This window comes from Chelonoidis abingdonii, chromosome 17 (assembly GCF_003597395.2).
Source record: "Chelonoidis abingdonii isolate Lonesome George chromosome 17, CheloAbing_2.0, whole genome shotgun sequence".
NCBI classification, from domain to species: domain Eukaryota; kingdom Metazoa; phylum Chordata; order Testudines; family Testudinidae; genus Chelonoidis; species Chelonoidis abingdonii.
In genome coordinates, this window is record NC_133785.1 from 2,132,111 (window position 1) to 2,151,671 (window position 19,561).

A 19,561-nucleotide genomic window follows, 5' to 3' on the forward strand; every position below is an offset into this window, starting at 1 on the left:
TGTTCGTTGATTGTTTAATTATTTGCTCCATTATCTTTCTGGGTACTGAAATTAAGCTGACTGGTCTGTGATTCCCCGAGTTGTCCTTATTCCCCTTTTAATAGATGGACACTATATTTGCCGTGTTCCAGTGCTCTGGAATCTTGCCTGTCTTCCATAACTTTTCAAAGATAATTGCTGATGGCTCGGGTATCACCTCAGTCAGCTCCCTTGAGTATTCGAAGATGTATTTCATCAGACCCTGGTGACTTGAAGACATCTAACTTGTCAAAGTAATTTTGAACTTGTTCTTTCCCTGTTTTAGCTTCTGATCTTACCCCATTTTCACTGACATTCGCTATGTTAGACGTCCAATCACTACTAACCTTTTTGGTGAAAAATAAAACAAAGTCATTTAGCACTTTTGTCATTTCCACATTTTTTGTTATTTTCCCCCCATCATTGAGTAACGGGCCTGTGCTGTCCCTTGGTCTTCCTCTTGCTTCTAATATATTTATAGAATTTTTTCTGTTACCCTTTATATCTCTAGCTAGTTTAATCGTGTTTTGTGCCTTGGCCTTTCTAATTTTGTCTAATGGTCTGCATACTGCAGCAGAGGTGCTGGAACAATTTTTGTAGTGAGGGTGCTGAGAGCCATTGAACCAAACTGTAAACTCTGTATATAATGGAAACCATTCCAAGCCAGGGGGTGCGGTAGCACCACCGCACTCCTAGTTCTAGCACCTATGAACTGCAGGGAATGATCTGAGGACTCAGGGATTGGTATGTGCCTGCTACTTCCTGTACAGAGAGCAGGGCCTGCACAGGCATGGAAGATAGTGCTTATGTTGCCAGAGGCTGGTGGTTTCAGGGAGTGGATGCACCTCATCACCATCTGCTGTGTCTCTCAACCCTGGGAATCCCTGGTGAGTGTCACAGTAATATATTTTAATAGATAAGTGTATATGTACATCTACACTATATAGAAGATGGCTTTGATAATGCCTGTCATAAATAGATGGGTAAGGCTTAATGTTTCTTTTACCTGAAAAGGGTGAACAAAGGGAACCAAACACCTGACCAGAGGACCAATCAGAAACTGGATTTTTAAAAGTCAGGGAGGAAATTGGGGATCTGTGTCTTTTGTTTCTCCGCTATGGTGAGACATCTTTCTTTCTACTTCAAGCTTCTTTCTACTCTTCTGTTACCAAGTGTGAGTCAAAAGGAAAGCAATAGGTTGATATTGTAAGTTGTATTACATGTGTGTAATTGCTGGACTGGTTTAAATTGGCTATTTTTTGAATCAGACTGTTTATTCATATTTTCTATAAGCAATATCCCTTATTGATCTCTTAATGCAGTGTTTAGTTTATAGTCTTATGTAATTCTTTTCTTTTTATATAAAGTTTTTTTCTTTTGGAAATTTCTTTTCCTTAGTTAGGCAGGGATAGAAATTTCTGTACCAGGGTATACTGTCTCTCTCAAGGGAAGACAGATGGAGGGGAACCTTACATTCTGTGTGTCTCTGTTGTCCCAGGCGGGAAAAAGCTACGGGAAAGAGGAAAGAATCAGCTCTGTTCCTTGTGCTGGAGGTTTGTCTCTTTGTGGAAGAAGGAGACAGGTTTCTTGGTTTGTGATGTAAAGAGTTACATCAACTCCTTCAGGTGCCCAGAGAGGAACGTCTGAGAGGGAGGGACGGGAAGGGAAGGGAGGTATTTCCCTTGCGGTAAGACTTAGGACTCCTGGGCTTGGGGGGTCTCTCCAGGGAGGTTTGGGGAGATCAGAAAGGGGGTCCCCCAAGGAAAGGTTTGGGGAACCCCGAGAGGGGGCCAAAACCCTGGAAAAACTTTGGATGGTGGCAGCGAGATAAGATCCAAGCTGGTAATAAGCTTGGGGGAGTTTCATGCTAAGCCCCCAGATTTTGGACACTAAGGTCCAGATTTGGGACAGAGGCTTTATCACAATGCCATATCTCACATATTTGTCCTCCAGTGAAAGCCCTGTTCAGGCCAATCATCTTGATGTCCTGAGAACTGTATTAGCAGCAAAGAAAATAATTCTAGTGAAGTAGAAAAGCAAAACCACACCAACCATAGAACTTATGATTCCTGCCCTTTGGGACATGGTTAAACAGGAGAGAATTCCCTTTGTGCACAAAAACAAATTGGGCACTTATTTAATCTGGAAATACTTTTTGGAAATTATATTGTGATTAGCTGATGTCTGATTTATTCCTGACTACCTGCCAGAGTATGCTTGTGTGGTCTTTTGGCATGGGAGTTTGGGATGAATAATCTTTCTCCGTCTGTCTTCTACTTCCTTATTATGTTCTATAGCTACAAATGCATCTCATGCTTCCACCTGAGAGTATTTCTGTAGTACAGTGTATGTTGTTCAGATATTGATGCTATGTCAAATACCGATTGCTACTATTTCTCCCTTTTTATAGTTTAATGTTTGTTTATTTATTTTTAATTCAGAAAATTGATACAATTTTTAATTATAAAGGCCTTCTTGTGGTGATGAAATTTCAGGTTGCTTTGTGGATAAAATCAGTCTGATTCAAACTCAGTTAACTGAATCTGAAGAGGAAGAGCAATATTTGGAAGGGACAAATGCCGAGTCTTCCATGTTAGAGCTCAACCCAGTGTCTGGATGTGCTGGGAGAACTTCATGCCATAATCTTTGCTTTGGATATTTTGTCCTTCCTGACTGGCAAAGGCAAGTGGGTGGGAATTATAGAATCTTTTAGTGGTGGAAACTGTCAGTGACACTTTGCAGTGTTGATCCCAGGGTATTAGAGACACAGGATGAGTGAGCTAATATGTTGGACCGACTTTTGTTGATGAGAGGGAGAAGTTTTTGAGCTTAAACAGAACTCTTCTTCAGGTAAAGACAGGGTGCCATTTGCACTAGAGAAAGCATGTGCTTGAGCTCTGTATCGCCTGATGCTGACAAGATAGCTAGTACTGACCACTGTCTAATCTTCCTTATTTGGTTAAGTTTAGGGAAAAGTTTGTGGTAAGAGAACTCCGTATACCTGGATACCTCTGACTTCCTAGATTCTTATCAGTTGTGGTTCTGACCTGGGTACAGAATAGAGACCACACTTGTCATGTTGATTGACGGTCATCTTCTGGTGATGGATAAAGATCGGAAGTTGAATTATTATGTTTTTGACACTGTGGGTCAAGAGGTGTTCAGTGTCTTGTTTCTGGCTGGAGTGAATAAGGCTGCTCTTGCATGGCTTTGTTCTTTTCTCTCAGAGAGCTCCCAGAGAACAGTGTTGGGTGATAGCTCTTCAGCCTGGAGGTTTCTCTCTTGTGGAGTACCAACAGGTTCTGCACTGTCATCCCTCCTAATCAATGTGTAGATAAAGCTGTTAGCAAAGTTAATGAGGAAGTGCATTTTTATTTAGTGAGAAATGCAAGTTTTGTTACTCTCTTGCTTCGGTTCAGCTAGTGCTAAGGGTGGGTAATTGTCAGAGTCTATTAAAAATTAATTATTTAAGAGTTTTAAAGAATGACCAGAGCTTGGGATGGGCACTCGTTCATGTGGTACACCTCTACCCCGATATAACATTGTCCTCAGGAGCCAAAAAATCTTACTGTGTTATAGGTGAAACTGTGTTATATCGAACTTTCTTTGATCTGTTGGAGTGCGCACCCCCCACCCCGAGCACTGCTTTACCGTGTTATATCCGAATTCATGTTATATCGAGTCGCGTTATATCAGGGTAGAGATGTAGTTATAAATTGAATAAATAAATATGGGCTGAGAATTTCAGGTGGAGTTTAAGATGTTGACATTGACCTATAAATAAATCCCGAAATGGTCTAGGTCTATCCTACCAGAAAGACCATTTTTCTTCCTTTGTGTGATGCTACTACTGTTGAGATCAGTACACATGGAGTTGCTGCAAGGACATTCTCCATGATAGGCTCCTTGACTTACCACTTTCTTTTGGTCCTGTACCTTGGGTTGTGAAACTTACATGGACTCTATTCTTAGTTTGGTCCAAGGTAAAGTTTAGTTTTCTGTTTCTAAGACTAGAAATATGCCTGTAGTCAATGAAGTATTCAACTTAAAACATATTTTGTTGTTAGCTCTTTTTGGTTTTGTTGTTCAAAATCTTGGGACCTGTTACATGAATCATAGAATTATAGGACTGGAAGAGACCTTGAGAGGTCATCTAATCCAGTCTCCTGCACTCATGGCAGGACTAAGTATTATCTAGACCATCCCTGACAAGTTTTTGGAGATTTTTAAGAGCAAGTTTAACAATGATGGAGATTCTGCAGCCTCCCTAGGCAATTTATTCCAGTGCTTAACCACCCTGAAAAGTTAGGAAATTTTTCCTAATGTCCAACCTAAACCTCCCTTGCTGAAGTTTAAGCCTATTGCTTCTTGTCCTATCTGCAGAGGTTAAGAAGAACAATTCTTCTCTCTCCTCCTTGTAACAACCTTTAATGTACTTGAACATTGTTATCATGTCCCCTCTCAGTCTTCTATTTTCCAGACTAAACAAACCCATATTTTCAGTCTTCTCTCATCAGTCATATTTTCTAGACCTTTAATCATTTTTGTTGATATTCTCTGGACTTTCTCCAATTTGTCCACATCTTTCCTGAAATGTGTGACCCAGAATGGGATACAAAACTCCAGTTGAGGCCTAATCAGTGGAGAGTAGAGTGGAAGAATTGCTTCTTGTTTCTTGCTTACAGCACTCCTGCTAATACATCCTAGAATGGTGTTCAGTTTTTTTTCATCAGTGTTACACTGTTGACTCTCATTTAGCTTGTGATCCACTGTGACCCCCCGATCCCTTTCCGCAGTAATCCTTCCTAGGATTTTGTTAGTCTCTAAGGTGCCACAAGTACTCTTGTTCTTTTTGCGGATACAGACTAACATGGTTGCTACTCTGAAACCTTCCTAGGCAGTCATTTCCGATTTTGTATGTGTGCAACTGATTGTTCCTTTCTAAGTGGAGTACTTTGCATTGCCCTTATTAAATTTCATCTTGTTTACTTCAGACCATTTCTCCAGTTTGTCCAGATCACTTTGCATTTTAATGCTATCCTCCAAAGCAGTTGCAACCCCTCCCAGCTTGGTTTTGTCCACAAACTTTATAAGTGTACTCTCTATGCCATTATCTAAATAATTGATGAAGATTTTGAATAGAAGTGGACCCAGAACTGATCCTTGTGGGACCCCACTTGTTTTGCCCTTTCAGCATGACTGTAAACCATTGATAACTACTCTCTGGGAATGACAGGTTTCAGAGTAGCAGCCCTGTTAGTCTGTATCCACAAAAAGAACCGGAGTACTTGTGGCACCTTAGAGACTAACAAATTTATTTCAGCGTGAGCTTTCGTGAGCTACAGCTCACTTCTTCGGAAGCATAGAATGGAACACACAGACAAGAGATGTTTATACATACAGAGAACATGAAAAGGTGGAAGTATGCATACCAACAGGAAGAGTCTAATCCATTGAGATGAACTATCATCAGCAGGAGAAAAAAAACCTTTTGAAGTGATAATTAAGATGACCCATAGAAGGTGTGAGGAGAATTAACATAGGGAAATAGATTCAATTAGTGTAATGACCCAACCATTCCCAGACTCTTCCTGTTGGTATGCATACTTCCACCTTTTCATGTTTTCTGTATGTATAAATATCTCCTGTCTGTGTGTTCCATTCTGTGCATCCGAAGAAGTGAGCTGTAGCTCACGAAAGCTCATGCTGAAATAAATTTGTTAGTCTCTAAGGTGCCACAAGTACTCCTGTTCTTTTTTCTCTGGGAATGGTTTTCCAGTTGCATTTCCCTAGTTTGTTTATGAGAACGTCATGTGAGACAGTATCAAAAGCTTTCCTAAAGTTAAGATATACCACGTCTGCCGCTTTCCCTCCCCCCATCCACAAGGCTTGTAGAAGAGTGCTCTACAAGCGATGTCTGTCTAGGTTGATATTATAGATTTTCAAGACACTGACCCTGTACTCTCATGTTTTGCCTTCCTAACCTAAATATACCATCGTAGGATCATGTGAAGCCAGCAACATGTTCACATGAAAGTGTGCATGTATAACAGAATTGAGTTTCAACTCTAGAAAAATATAGTTTAAGATCAATTTATAGCAATAGGAAATTTGGTCGTAATAGTATAATATTCATACATAATTTAAGTAGGTTCTGTTACAATTTAACAGACCCCAAAATAATATACCCTAAGCTCATAGTTTTATAAATTAATATACCTTATTTTATTAATATTCATATTTTATTAACATACCTTTTTTTAAAAAGTACATTTAATTGGAACTTCCATACTGATCACATTACAAAGAAGCATTACAACAACATACAGAAAAATTCCTCCACTTCCAGGTCATCCATCCAAAACAAATACCGTGCACTGAAAATGTCAGTGCAATCATGAAAGCTGCTCATTTGCAAGTACACATAATGCAAACATAAGTATTCATGCACAGCTATTTTGGCAAATATAGAAAGGCTTAGAGGCATTCTTGAAATAAAGCATGGCAATCTGTATACAGAACTCTGGCTGATGAAGGAATGATACTGGGCCCAGGAGGGAAGCAGCAGCAGGAAAGGTTCAAATCTGAGTTGAGTCACAATTCCTGGGAATTTAGGAGATGGGCATTTGGCTAGAATCTAATGTCTGGGTTTAGGAGAGCAGAAGGAAACAGAATTTAGGAGAGGGAAATTGGGCTGGTGCTGTATTTCACTGGGGGCAAGAGGAAGCAGCAGGGGGACAAGGATTGTGCCAGGGATTTGACATGTGTAACTACTTGTTTATAGCTTCCAAGTTGTTAGTATTAACAAAAGAAAATACACATGATTTAAAAACTGATTGAACCTTTGAGAGTATGTTTTCATTAATACTTGGTCACTTAAGCCTGCATTACTTTTTTTCCACTTCCTTAGCATTTGATTATCCAAAAGTAGTGTGCATCCTTCAGATTTTAACTGTGGGCAAGGACCAATATGTTATGTTATCTACTTTATATTTGACATGCTTCTAACGTTTCAGGATAATGCTACAGTTTATGGCAAGTGGACTGTGTGTTGCTGTTACATACCATGCATATAATCTGGCCTACATCATTAAGGAGATGTCATATAAACTCTGTATTCTGGTTCCAACAAAGTAAATTAATAACACATATCAGATAATGATGATAGACCTGCATGTAGTCTGCAGAGTTAACTCTGAACACGGTCCAAGCTTATAAATTGACTTCTATGTGCAGTGTTTCACGAAGAGCCAGATGCAAGAAACTGCTGCACATCTGGTTGCTTTTAATAGACTTTTGGAACAGAGAGTTGTCATTAAAATATATATATATATTTTTTTTCAAAGAGTAGTTTGAAAAGGTATTGCAGTATATGCTAGACAATGTTAAGAAAGGCACATCTCAAATGGAAAGCTGTTTCTCAATTCTCTACATATACATTGTGTGCACTTAGCTAAGGGTGGTGTTTTGATTTCTAAGGAGTGAATTTTAAAAAATATCATTATGCAAGCAAGGAATACTGGTACATTTGTAAACAGTTTGTCATCTTACTCGATTAACTTCTCACACAGACCTATGCACTAAAGAGATAACGCATAAACCCTGGTATGGTGAAATACATCTCTGGAGTATTAATAATAGTTTCTGCAGATTTCCTACCAGAACATGTAGTACTATTAATGTCTCCGTGTTGAAATGTGTATGGCTTGATTTAAGAAGAGGCTTAATTCTTCATTCTGTCGTATCCATTTATTTGTCCTTCCTCAGACTAATGCTGTTAAGAGATTATTGGTGTCAGCATTCAGAGATTTCCATTTCAGAAGTACCACCTCCAGAACTGTGTAACTATCTGAATTTTGAAGAAGCTTTCCTCCTCTTTAATATAAAATATTTTTCATTCTTTCATAATTGTCTGTAATGCATTGAAACCTAAGTATGCAGTAGCTAATAGTGCTGCTAAATGAACATCTAACAATAAGATTTGACTCAATGTACCAGACTCCTTAGCCAATTAAACTTCTAGTGCTGTCGGCTGAAAACTATTAGATTCCCCTGGGGCAGTTTGCCGGAAGTTCTAGAGAACCCTATGGGAAAGCCCTGTAGACATATTCTGCCGCATCTCTAATGATGAATGTTGACAGTCTGTGCAAGTTCCCACAATTTTCTGCTACAGCAATTTAAGGCCTGTTTGTGCTCCTAGGCTTTTGAGGAGAGGTTGGACTAGAAAAGAATGAGGTTGCTGAAGAGGGGTAAGAGGTGATTTTGGTTAATTTTAAATGACTGGACAAGAAGGTCTTCATTTCTGACTTGTAAATTGTTTTATAATACAATACATATAGGAGGATCATTGAATGGATGCTTCATTTAAAATAAAACAAAATATAATCACTTACATTGAGTCTCACTTAGCTGAATCCATTTAGTGATTATTAAAGAGAGTACTAGCTGCAGCACTTCCAGCTTCGTTTGCAATCCAGGGAGAATGAACTACTTCAGGGCTGGTCTACACTACGGGGGAAAATCGATCTCAGATCTGCCACTTCAGCTATGTGAATAACGTAGCTGAAGTCGAGGTATCTAAGATTGAATTACTCACTGTCCTCACGGCGTGGGATCGATGCCCGTGGCTCCCCATGTCGACTCCGCAACTCCGTTTGCGTTGGTGGAGTTCCGAAATTGATATAAGCGCGTTCAGGGATTGATATATCACATCTAGATGAGACGCGATATATCGATCCCCAAGCAATCGATTGCTACCCGCCGATACTGCGGGTAGTGAAGATGTAGCCTCAGTTTTAGGGGAAGCTGCCTACCTTCTGAAACAGAGTGAATGTGATTAATAGGAATTAGCAGTACAGTTCCCAGCTGTTTCACCACAAAAACATTGAAAGTTGGAATATGAACAGTACATAACATGATAATTTTTTCCTAAACATTTCAGCTTGTGGCATGCTCTTGGTTCTTATCCAGAAGTGCTTAGCATTCTACTTCAGATGATGTGGTGATTGGGAGGAATTTTCAAAATGGACAGAAAAAAATATGCGAGAGAAATTGTATATGCAATGTATCTATATCACATATGGGAAGAAATAAATGGGGGACAATATACTAATTTTCTATAGTATGTGATTAAAAAGTCATACCATTAGGAAATTAAAAATTCTGTATAAAATAGAACTCTTTTCAAAGGAATGACATATGCACTCTGTGTTGGGATAGCTAAACATTTTGTCCCAGTTGTACATGATGTACAAAACAGAACAAATAAAGTGTAATGGAGGTTTCCACCAGGTTCTACAGAATCTTCAAAATTTTTCTGCATGATTTTGGAGAATACAACTTTTTTTATTGGCATTTTTTGTATTGGTAGTTCTGAAATGAAAGATTCTCTGCAGTGGTATGAAAATGTAATACTGTGTCAATTCTTCTCCTCATCCCTACCCCACTGTGATTTTCTTCATTAGCCATTGCACAGTAATTGTATGGTGTGCGAAAAGCTCATCCTTTATTTCATAGACTATATGTAGCAATGAGTAATAGTAAACCTTTTCATGTTGTCTTTATATCCTTTTCTGTCTGTTTCACAGGTCCTTGACCAGTATGAGCGAGAGGGGTTTAATTTCCTTGCAAAAGTTTTTAATTCCTCACATTCCTTCTTAGAAGACCTAACAGGTCTGACTTTATTACATCAGGAAACTCAAGATGCTGAGGTAAGAAAATACACTTCAGACTTTAGAGACTAAACACATAATGGCAAAAGGTACCTCATCCTTAATATTCAGCGTTATAAATATTGGAGCAAATGATTCACTGTTAGAATTGATCAGTGACATTTTGTTTAGAGAATCATTTGTGTGTGTCACACTGTGCAGTGAGATAACAATATAACATCTTAGGGTTACAAATATCATTGTAAGGGTGAGGTAGCCAGTTCTTCTAAGAGCATAAGATTTGACTCAATCAGTTTTTGGGGAAGTTACTTATAAGAAGAAGTAACTGTCTAGTGAGTAGTGTCAATGTGTGATTCTTCCTAAAGAAATCAGTTGCCTTTTAGGTCAATCCAAAGTTAATTTCTATTTTGTTATGGGGAATGTGGAAAATGTGCCACTACCATCATAGTGAAAAGGAAAAAATGAGACACTTTCTGGCTTACGGGAAAATGCAGTGAATAAAGATATATAAAATCTTGACTATGTGCCACTTAAAATCAGACAGATAAAAGTTCTGAACAGTGTTTTGATGATTTGTGACCCTTTTGATGCCTATAAATGTCTATATTGTTTACATCTATAATTAATTTTGCAGTGTGATATAGTAATACCCCATGAATGTTTTTAAAGTTGGCTTTAAGAAGTGATTATTCAGTTATTGTAGCCTGCATAAAAGGTTTTAGCTGTTTCTTCGGCTGGAAATGTCTCATCAGTTTTGTTTAACAAGTTTTCTGGGATAATGATGACTTGGCTTTTGGTCTCATGTTTAAAATAATTGCTACAGATACTGGAGACAAGAAACCATGTAATACCTGATGGTTTATTGAATCAGATTGTTAACCGCCCCCCCCTCCCCCCGAAATCATTACTTGCAACGATAGGATCCAACAACGAAACAAGTACTATACAGTTTTTCAGGTGTTACTTATTAGCACAATAGTGGTGATGCCTTGGTCTAATTGCCATACATCAGTGACTTTTTCAGTTTGCTTAGAAGACTGTGTTGTTCTATTGACATAATTAAAGGGAATAATATTTGAACTGATTTATAATGCATCCCTTCACATTTATTAATTCATGAGTATCATCTGCAAGTTTCAGAATGTATTCAAGTGTTTCCACTTGTCAATTTGTGGATATTCTATTATCTACAAAAATATGTAGAGTGATACAGATTATTATGAAGTTGAGGCAGTTTACAACTTCATACATCTAGAGCTACAATAATTTTCACTTAAAGTGGGTGTTTATTATAAAAGCAGAAAGTATCTGATTAAAAATGTATGGGCAGCAGAGTAGATTACATGCATAAACATTTAATAATGTGGAGCATAACACGAACTGTAACACACAGATTTTAAAAACTGGTTTTTGTTATTGCATTTCAGAATAATTACATAATATCAGTATTTTCTGGCATAAAGAACTAATAGCTTCTTCCAAAAACTGTGGTAGTATATTACATTGTATGCAGTAATTAAAGTAGTATTCATAATTTTTTATTTCAGTTAGTGAACTTTAAAAAGTCTCCTCAGTACTTAATGTTGGCATGAAATATACAATTGTCTTACACAATTTAAAACAAACAGACCCTTTTTTATTTGAGGGAAAAATCAAAAAACTGATTTTTAAAAATGTTATTTGTGTGTGTTTCTCTTCTAAGCAAAAAGAGTGACTCAGCATAGGCCACACCCTTAATTCTTACCCTGGACTGTTGCCTGGTATTTTTGAATTCTTAAAAAATTTCCTTACAGATGAGATTTTTTTGAAGTGTTATTTTACATTGATTGTTTCTATTTATCACATGATACTATCAGATATTGAGTTCGGTTTAACCCTATTAATCTCATGAAGCCCTGGTCTACACTATGAGATAAGGCAGAATTTAACAGCATTAGGTCGATTTAACCTTTCACCCGTCCACACAACCAAGCTTGTTTTATCAACTTGAAGAGCTCTTAAATCGATTTCTGTACTCCTCCCCAGTGAGGGGTTTAGTGCTAAAATCGACCTTGCTGGGTCAAATCTGGGTAGTGTGGACACAATTTGACGGTATTGGCCTCCAGGAGCTATCTCAGAGTGCTCCATTGTGACCGCTCTGGACAGCATCTCAACTCAGATGCACTGGCCAAGTAGACAGGAAAAGCCCCAGGAACTTTTGAATTTCATTTCCTGTTTGGCCAGCCAGGAGAGCTGATCAGCACAGGTGACCATGCAGATCTCATCAGCACAGGTGACCATGAAGTCCCAGAATCGTAAAAGAGCTCCAGCATGGACCGAACAGGAAGTACTGGATCTGATCACTGTATGGGGAGAAGAATCCGTGCTATCAGAACTCCACTCCAAAAGACAAAATGCCAATATATTTGCCAAAATCTCCAAGGGCATGATGGACTGAGGCTATAACAGGGACACACAACAGTACCGCATGAAAGTTAAGGAGCTGAGGTAAGCCTACCAAAAAACAAAGGATGCAAACAATCGCTCTGGGTCAGAGCCTCATACATGCCAGTTTTATGATGAGCTGCATGCAATTCTAAGGGTGTCCCCTACCACTACCCCACGACTGTCCGCGGACACCTGCAAGGGTGGAGTCTCATGCAACAGGGATGAGGAGTTTGAAGATGAGGAAGATGAGGAGGATGTTGAGGATAGCATAATGCACAGCAGGCAAGCGGAGAATGCCTTCTCCCTGGAAGCCAGGAACTGTTCATCATCCTGGAGCCAATAGCCTCCCAGTCCTCCCAAGGTGGGCTCCCAGACCATGAAGCCGAAGAAGGAACTTCTGGTGAACATATCTTTGTAAATATAATACACGGTTTAAAAGCAAGCATGTTTAATGATTAATTTACCATGCCAGGCCAGTAAGAAGTAGTCTGGAATCATTGCAGAACAACCTTGCAGCAAATGGGCCCGGGCTTTGGCTGTTTGCCTTTGGCTGAAAATAAACCATCCCTGCTGTTAGCCATGCAATGGAGGGAGTTCCGTTTATGGCTGACCAGGAGCTTCCCTGATACTAGCCACATGGTAGTGGTGGGGCAGTCATCCCAGAGACTTGGAGGGGGGGTTGGATTGTGCTGCACATTCACCCTAAAACCGCAGCCCTTCCTTTTAAATGGCCAGCCCAAAAGGCTTTGCGTGGTATGGGAAAGGAGGGTGCTACTGTTTGAAACTGTTCCCACATGTTACGAAGGTTGAAGAAGCCGAAACCCTTTGCCTTACCATGTCTGTGCCTGCAAGCCGAATTCTGTTGCCCAGCCGAGCGTGTGTGATGTCTCACACCAAACCGGCAGGCACTCAATATAAGAGGCAAAATGCAACCTTGTAGCAAAAGTACATGTGCTATGTAGTGTGAATCACTTGATTCAATGTGAAATAGTCTTCCCTTTGTTCTGTAAAGTGTATCTTCTTAAATTCTACTCTCCCTTTTTTTCCTCCCGTAGCTGCAAATGTTTCTATGCTCCCCCTACCATCTCCGTCCCAGAGGCTAGCGCAGATTAGAAGACAAAAAAAACACACTCGCAACGAGATGTTCTCAGAGCTCATGTAGTCCTCCCACACTGAAAGAACTCAGCAAAATGCGTGGAGGCAAACAATGGCAGAGTCCAGGAAAGCGTTAAATAAACACGATGAGAGGAGGGAGGAGCATGCTGAGAGGAGGCAGGATGCAATGCTGAGGCTAATGGGAGAGCAAACTGACATGCTCAAGCATCTGGTGGAGCTGCAGGAAAGGCAGCAGGAGAACAGACCGCCACTGCAGTCCCTGTATAACTGCCTGTCCTCCTCCCCAAGTTCCATATCCTCCTCACTCAGACTCCCAAGAACGCAGGGGGCAGGATTGCCCAAGCAACAGAAGGCTGGAATTCAGTAAGTTTTGAACTGTAGTGTGGCCTTGTCCTTCCCTCCTCCCCTCCTCCACCACCCCACCCAATGCTTCCCTCCTCACCCACCCCTCCCGGGCTACCTTGCGAGTTTTCCCCTTATTTGTGTGACGAATTAATAAAGAATGCATGATTTTGAAACAATGATTTCATTGCCTCTGAAAGCGGTGATCGAAGAGGGGAGGTCGGTTGGCTTACAGGGAAGTAGAGTCAACGAAGGAGAAACAAAGAGAACTGTCAAACCGTAGCCCGGCCAGTCATGATACTGGTTTTCAAAGCTTCTCTGATGCACAGCATGCTCTGCTGTGCTATTCTAACCGCCCTGGTGTCGGGCTGCGTGTAATCAGTGGCCAGGCGATTTTCCTCAACCTCCCACCCTGCCATAAATGTCTCCCCCTTACTCTCACAGATATCGTGGAGCACACAGCAAGCAGTAATAACAATGGGAATATTGGTTTTGCTAAGCTCTGATCGAGTCATTAAACTGCACCAGTGTGCTTTTAAACGTCCAAATGCGCATTCTACCACCATTCTGCACTTGCTCAGCTTATACTGTCCGGGGTGCCTATGAATGGCTTCATGAGTCATGGTATTAAGGGGTAGGCTGTGTCCCCAAGGATAACTATAGTCATTTCAGCATCCCCAACAGTAATTTTCTGGTCTAGGAAGTAAGTTCCTTCCTGCAGCTGTTCAACAGACCAGAGTTCTTGAAGATGTGAGCATCTTGCACCTTTCCCAGCCATCCCAAGTCGATGTTGGTGAAACGTCCCTTGTGATCCATCAGTGCTTGCAGCACCATTGAAAAGTATCCCTTGCGGTTTACATACTGGCTGCCAAGGTGGTCCAGTCTCAAGATAGGGATATGCGTTCCGTCTGTCACCCCACCACAGTTAGGGAACCCCATTGCAGCAAAACCATCCACTATGACCTGCACATTTCCCAGAGTCACTACTGTTAATAGCAGCAGCTCAGTGATTGTATTGGCTATTTGGATTACAGCAGCTCCCATGGTGATTTACCCACTCCAAATTGATTCCTGACTGACGGGTAGCTGTCTGGAGTTGCAAGCTTCCAGAGGGCTATCACCACTCACTTGTGAACTGCGAGGGCTGCTCTCATCTTGGTATTCTTATGCTTCAGGGCAGAGGAAAGCAAGTTACAAAGTTCCATGAAAGTGCCCTTACACATGCAAAAGTTTCGCGGCCACTGGGAATCATCCCAGACCTGCGACACTATGCAGTCCCACCAGTCTGTGCTTGTTTCTCGGGCCCAGAATTGGTGTTCCACTGCATGAACCTGCCCCATTACCACCATGATGTCCAAATTGCTAGGGCCCATGCTTTGACAGAAGTCTGTGCCCGTGTCCTCATCACTATCATGATCACACTGTCGTTACCTCCTTGCCTGCTTTTCCAGGTTCTGCACATACTCCGCAAAGTGTTTACAATGCACACAGCAGCAGCGGTGATCTGAGCAGGCTCCATGCTTGCCATCATATGGTGTCTGCAGGAGAGCAGAGTTGCAACAGAAGTGGTGGAGGACACCACTTAGCATTGTACACATTTCCTGAAGAAGAACACACATACCCAGGATCCCATGACACACAACATGGAGAAATTTGCTGTCGAGGCAATAGCAGCAAAGCAGAGTTGCAGCAGAGGTGGTGTATGACGATGGTTTGGAGACCTACTGCACCGTCTGCTGCCATCAGCACCCAGAATACAACAGCGATGGTGTTGCTGAGCTGAGCAGGCTGCACGCTTGCCATGGTATGGCGACTGCGTGGAAAAAAGGTGCGAAACAATTGTCTGCCATTGCTTTCGCGGAGGGAGGGGAGACTCATGACATGTACCCAAAACCACTCATGACAATGTTTTTGCCCATTAGGCATTGGGAGCTTAACCCAGAATTCCAATGGGCGACGGAGACTGCTGGAACTGTGGGATAGCTTCCCACAGTGGACCGCTCCATAAATCAATGCTAGCCACTGTAGTGAGGACACACTCTGCTGACTTAATGCGCCTAGTGTGGACGTACGCTATTGACTGTATAAGATCTATTTCTAAAAATCAACTTCTATAAAATCAACCTAATTTCAAAGTGTAGACATACCCAAAGAATCCTGACTGAAACCACTTTTCCAATTTGCTTATATTGTCCTCATATTTTCCGTAGAAACCTTGCTGTTCAGAATGGAAGAATCTTAGCATTATGGTTTTGCCCATACTTCAGTACAGATATCATTTGTTCATGGGGGGCCAGTGTGATCTCAATGAACAATCCATTGCACTGCAGGAATTCCCATTGCTTACTGATTAGGGCCCAGATTCTGCAAAGACTTATACATGTGCTTAACTTTGATATCAGTGGAATTATAGTATGTAAAGTTAAATTTATTAAACCTACAGTTCCATAAGATCCATTCTATATAGTAGGTACATTGAGGTTGCTGGCAGGAAAATTAGTCTAACCTATAAACAACATATGCAAACTTTCACATCATAATCAGCCCAAGTACCACAGTACTGTACATGCAAATAAACTTTTTCTGATTACTTCCCTGCTCCTTTCAAGAGACAACAGAAATTCTTTGGTTAAATTAGAATTGCTAAACCTTGGAATAAATAAGCTCTCCTGTATTTTATGAGAACTTCTGTGGCTTGTGGTGGTCAAAACTGTGTTTCTGTTACCCCAATGAAATCAGAGTGTTCATGAAAAACAGGGTCCAACAGGTTGAAAATTAGATGAACTTAGAGCCTGTTTACCTGGAATAATAACTACTAACACCTTTCTTTGATATGTAATGCCTCCTATAATATAATGCTCTTTGTTGCATTTTTGCCATTGCTGACACTTTCGTAATAAGAAGAATGGATCTCTTCTCAGAGTACGAGGTTTTGTAAAAATTGCTTTACAGAATGTGCACAACTGAGTTTGTGTGCTATTATTTCTGTTAATGTTTTTTACCTTTAATGTCCTGCCTGTAGAAATTGTTTATCTGAGGTCAGTTTACTTACACAATAAGGCCAATACAACTTATACTGGTGTTCTGGGGAGCATTGCCTGATGATTTTTGAGGCTCACTGAGGGGCATGGTTATTGCTGAGCTACCTTTTGGGGAGAATGTGCTATCCTAATCTTCATATGTGTTTACATGATAATTAAATGTAAATATTATTTTTAGATTGACTCCAGGTAGTCTTATATTTGCTATGACTGTATGCAAGGCAAGACTAAAGAAAATTTTTGTATGTTTTAAGATGTGTGTTAGGGCTTTTTCCTGTGAGTTACAGAACTTAATTAGGATAAATAGGTCCTCGCTCGTAACTATACATATATGATTGCTCCTGTTACAGGGCTGCTTATCTTCCAGCACTCATTAGACTTCTCATGGAAGTGTTGTTAGATATTATATGGTACTGGAGACCATAAAAATCAGCTTTTAATAACTACAAAAGATTTTTCTTCCTTCCTTTGGTAAAGTTAGTCCATTGCCACAGTTGCAACTGGGGATTAATATATAAGCAAGTTTGAAATTTAATAGGAAATTGTTTGAGTTTTATGAGTGGACCAAAAATCTTGTAATCATTTTTTTCCCAAAGTCTCATCAGCTGATCTGCTGTTGTGACCTGCATAGGATGTGCCATGTTTGTCTTTCTCCCAGAGGATAGAAGTGACTTTGTCTGTACTAAGTTCAAACTGGTCTCCATATTGGAAGAGAAGGTTAAAGGATTAGAGACACAAATATCAACCTTGCATTGCATCAGAGAAAATGAAGACTTTCAGGGCAGAAGTCAGCATTTGGTTCTGGAGAAGAATCAGAGAGGGCAGCGCAGAACAGGGAAGAAAATTGGCAGCATGTGACCTTCAGAAGAAGAATGAGGAAAAGCCATGTACCCTCTATTCAGATAGAAGAAAGAAAGCGTTTCCAGGTTCTCTGCACAGGTACTACTGCGGAGAATGATTTTGAAGAGCCATCAGAGGGAAGGGGTCAGAAGGAGACCCCATCGACTAGAAGGCATGAGATGCACTGTCCTAGGGACGGGCATTCCACGACCACCACTTCCAAGAGGCAGAGATAGGTGGTGGTGGTCGGGGACTCCCTCCTAAGGGGGACAGAGTCATCCATCTGCCGACCAGACCAAGAGACTCGAGAAGTGTGCTACTTGCCTAGAGCTAGAATTCAGGATGTGATGGAGTGTCTGCTGAGACTGATTAAGGCCTCGGACCGCTACCCCTTCCTACTTCTCCACGTGGGCACCAATGATAACTGCCAAGAATGACACTGAGCAGGTCACTGCAGACTATGTGGCTCTGGGAAGAAGGATAAAAGAGTTTGCGGTGCAAGTTGTGTTCTCGTCCATCCTCCCTGCAGAAGGAAAAGGCCCAGGTAGGGACCATCGAATTGTGGAAGTAAATGTGTGGTTATGCAGGTGGTGTTGGAGAGAGGGCTTTTGGTTCCTCGACCATGGGATGTTGTTCTGGGATGAAGGATTGCTAGAAAGCTATGGGATCCACCTAACGAAGAGAGGGAAGAGTATCTTCTCAGGCAGACTTGCTAACCTAGCGAGGAGGGCTTTAAACTAGGTTCGCCAGGGGACGGTGACCTAAGTCCTGAGGTAAGTTGGATACCGGGAGGAACACTATGAGGAGGTGCAGTGTGGGGGCCTCCTGATTCATACTGAGGAAGCAGGGCAATCGGCTAGTTATCTTAGGTGCATGTACACAAATATAAGAAGCCTGAGAAGCACGCAGAAAGAATCGGAAGTCCTTGCACAGTCAAAGAACTATAATGTGATTGGAATAACAGAGATTTGGTGGGGTAGCTCACGTGATTGGAGCACTGTCATGGATGGGTATAAAAAGTTCAGGAAGGACAGGCAGGGGAGGAAAGGTGGAGGAGTTGCACCGTATGTAAGAGAGTGGTATGATTGCTCAGAGCACCAGTGTGAAACTGGAGAAAAGCCTGTTGAGAGTCTTTGGGTTAAGTTTAGAAGTGAGAGCAACAAGGGTTATGCCGTGGTGGGCATGTGCTATAGACCACTGGACCAGGAGGATGAGATAGATGAGGCTTTCTTTGGACAATTAACTGAAGTTTCCAGAACACAGGCCCTGGTTCTAATGAGGGATTTTGATCACCCTGACATCTGCTGGGAGAGCAATACAACAGTGCACAGACAATACAGGAAGTTTTTGGAGAGTACTGGGGACAACTTCCTGGTGCAACTACTGGAGGAAGCAACCAAGGACCATTCTGCTCTTGACCTGCTGCATATAAACAGGGAAGAATTGGTAGGGGAAGTAGAAGTGAGTCGCAACCTGGGCAGCAGTGACCAGGAGATGGTTGAGTTCTAGATCCTCACAAAAGGGAGAAACGAGAGTAGCAAAATACGGACCCTAGACTTCAGAAAAGCAGACTTTGACTCCCTTAGGGAACTGATGGAGGAGGAGGAGGAAGGTGATCAGGAACAGTCAGCATAGATTCACCAAGGGCAAGTCATGCCTGACCAACCTAATTGCCTTCTATGATGAGAAAACTGGCTCCGTGGATATGGGGAAAGCAGTGGACATGATATATCTTGAATTTAGCAAAGCTTTTGATACAGTCTCCCACAGTATTCTTGCCAACAAGATAAAAAAGTATGGATTGGATGAATGGACTACAAGGTGGATAGAAAGCTGGCTAGACTGTCGGGCTCAATGGGTAATGATCAACGGCTCAATGTCTAGTTGGCAGCCGGTATCAAGCGGAGTGCCCCAGGGGTTGGTCTTGGGGCCAGTTTTGTTCAACATCTTTATCTGGATGATGGGATGGATTGCACCCTCAGCAAGTTCACGATTGACGCTAAGCTTGTGGGGGGGGGGGGAGTAGATATACTGGAGGGTAGGGATATGGTCCAGAGGATTGAGCCAAAAGAAATCTGATGAGGTTCAACAAGGACAAGTGAGAGT

At 41.3% G+C, this 19,561-nt stretch overlaps 1 protein-coding gene across 8 annotated transcripts in view; it reads left to right on the forward strand.

The window, feature by feature from the left end:
• ATG7 (autophagy related 7) overlaps positions 1-19,561 on the forward strand; it is a 300,945-nt gene that overhangs the window by 122,678 nt on the left and 158,706 nt on the right. For all 8 annotated transcript variants that reach the window (XR_012657137.1, XR_012657138.1, XR_012657136.1 and 5 more), the window contains one exon: positions 9,606-9,728. Coding sequence is in view for 2 of the 8 variants with exons in the window: in XM_032773136.2 (XP_032629027.1) it covers positions 9,606-9,728 (123 nt within the window). In the remaining 6 variants the exon portion in view is untranslated. The remainder of the gene's footprint in view (positions 1-9,605; positions 9,729-19,561) is intronic.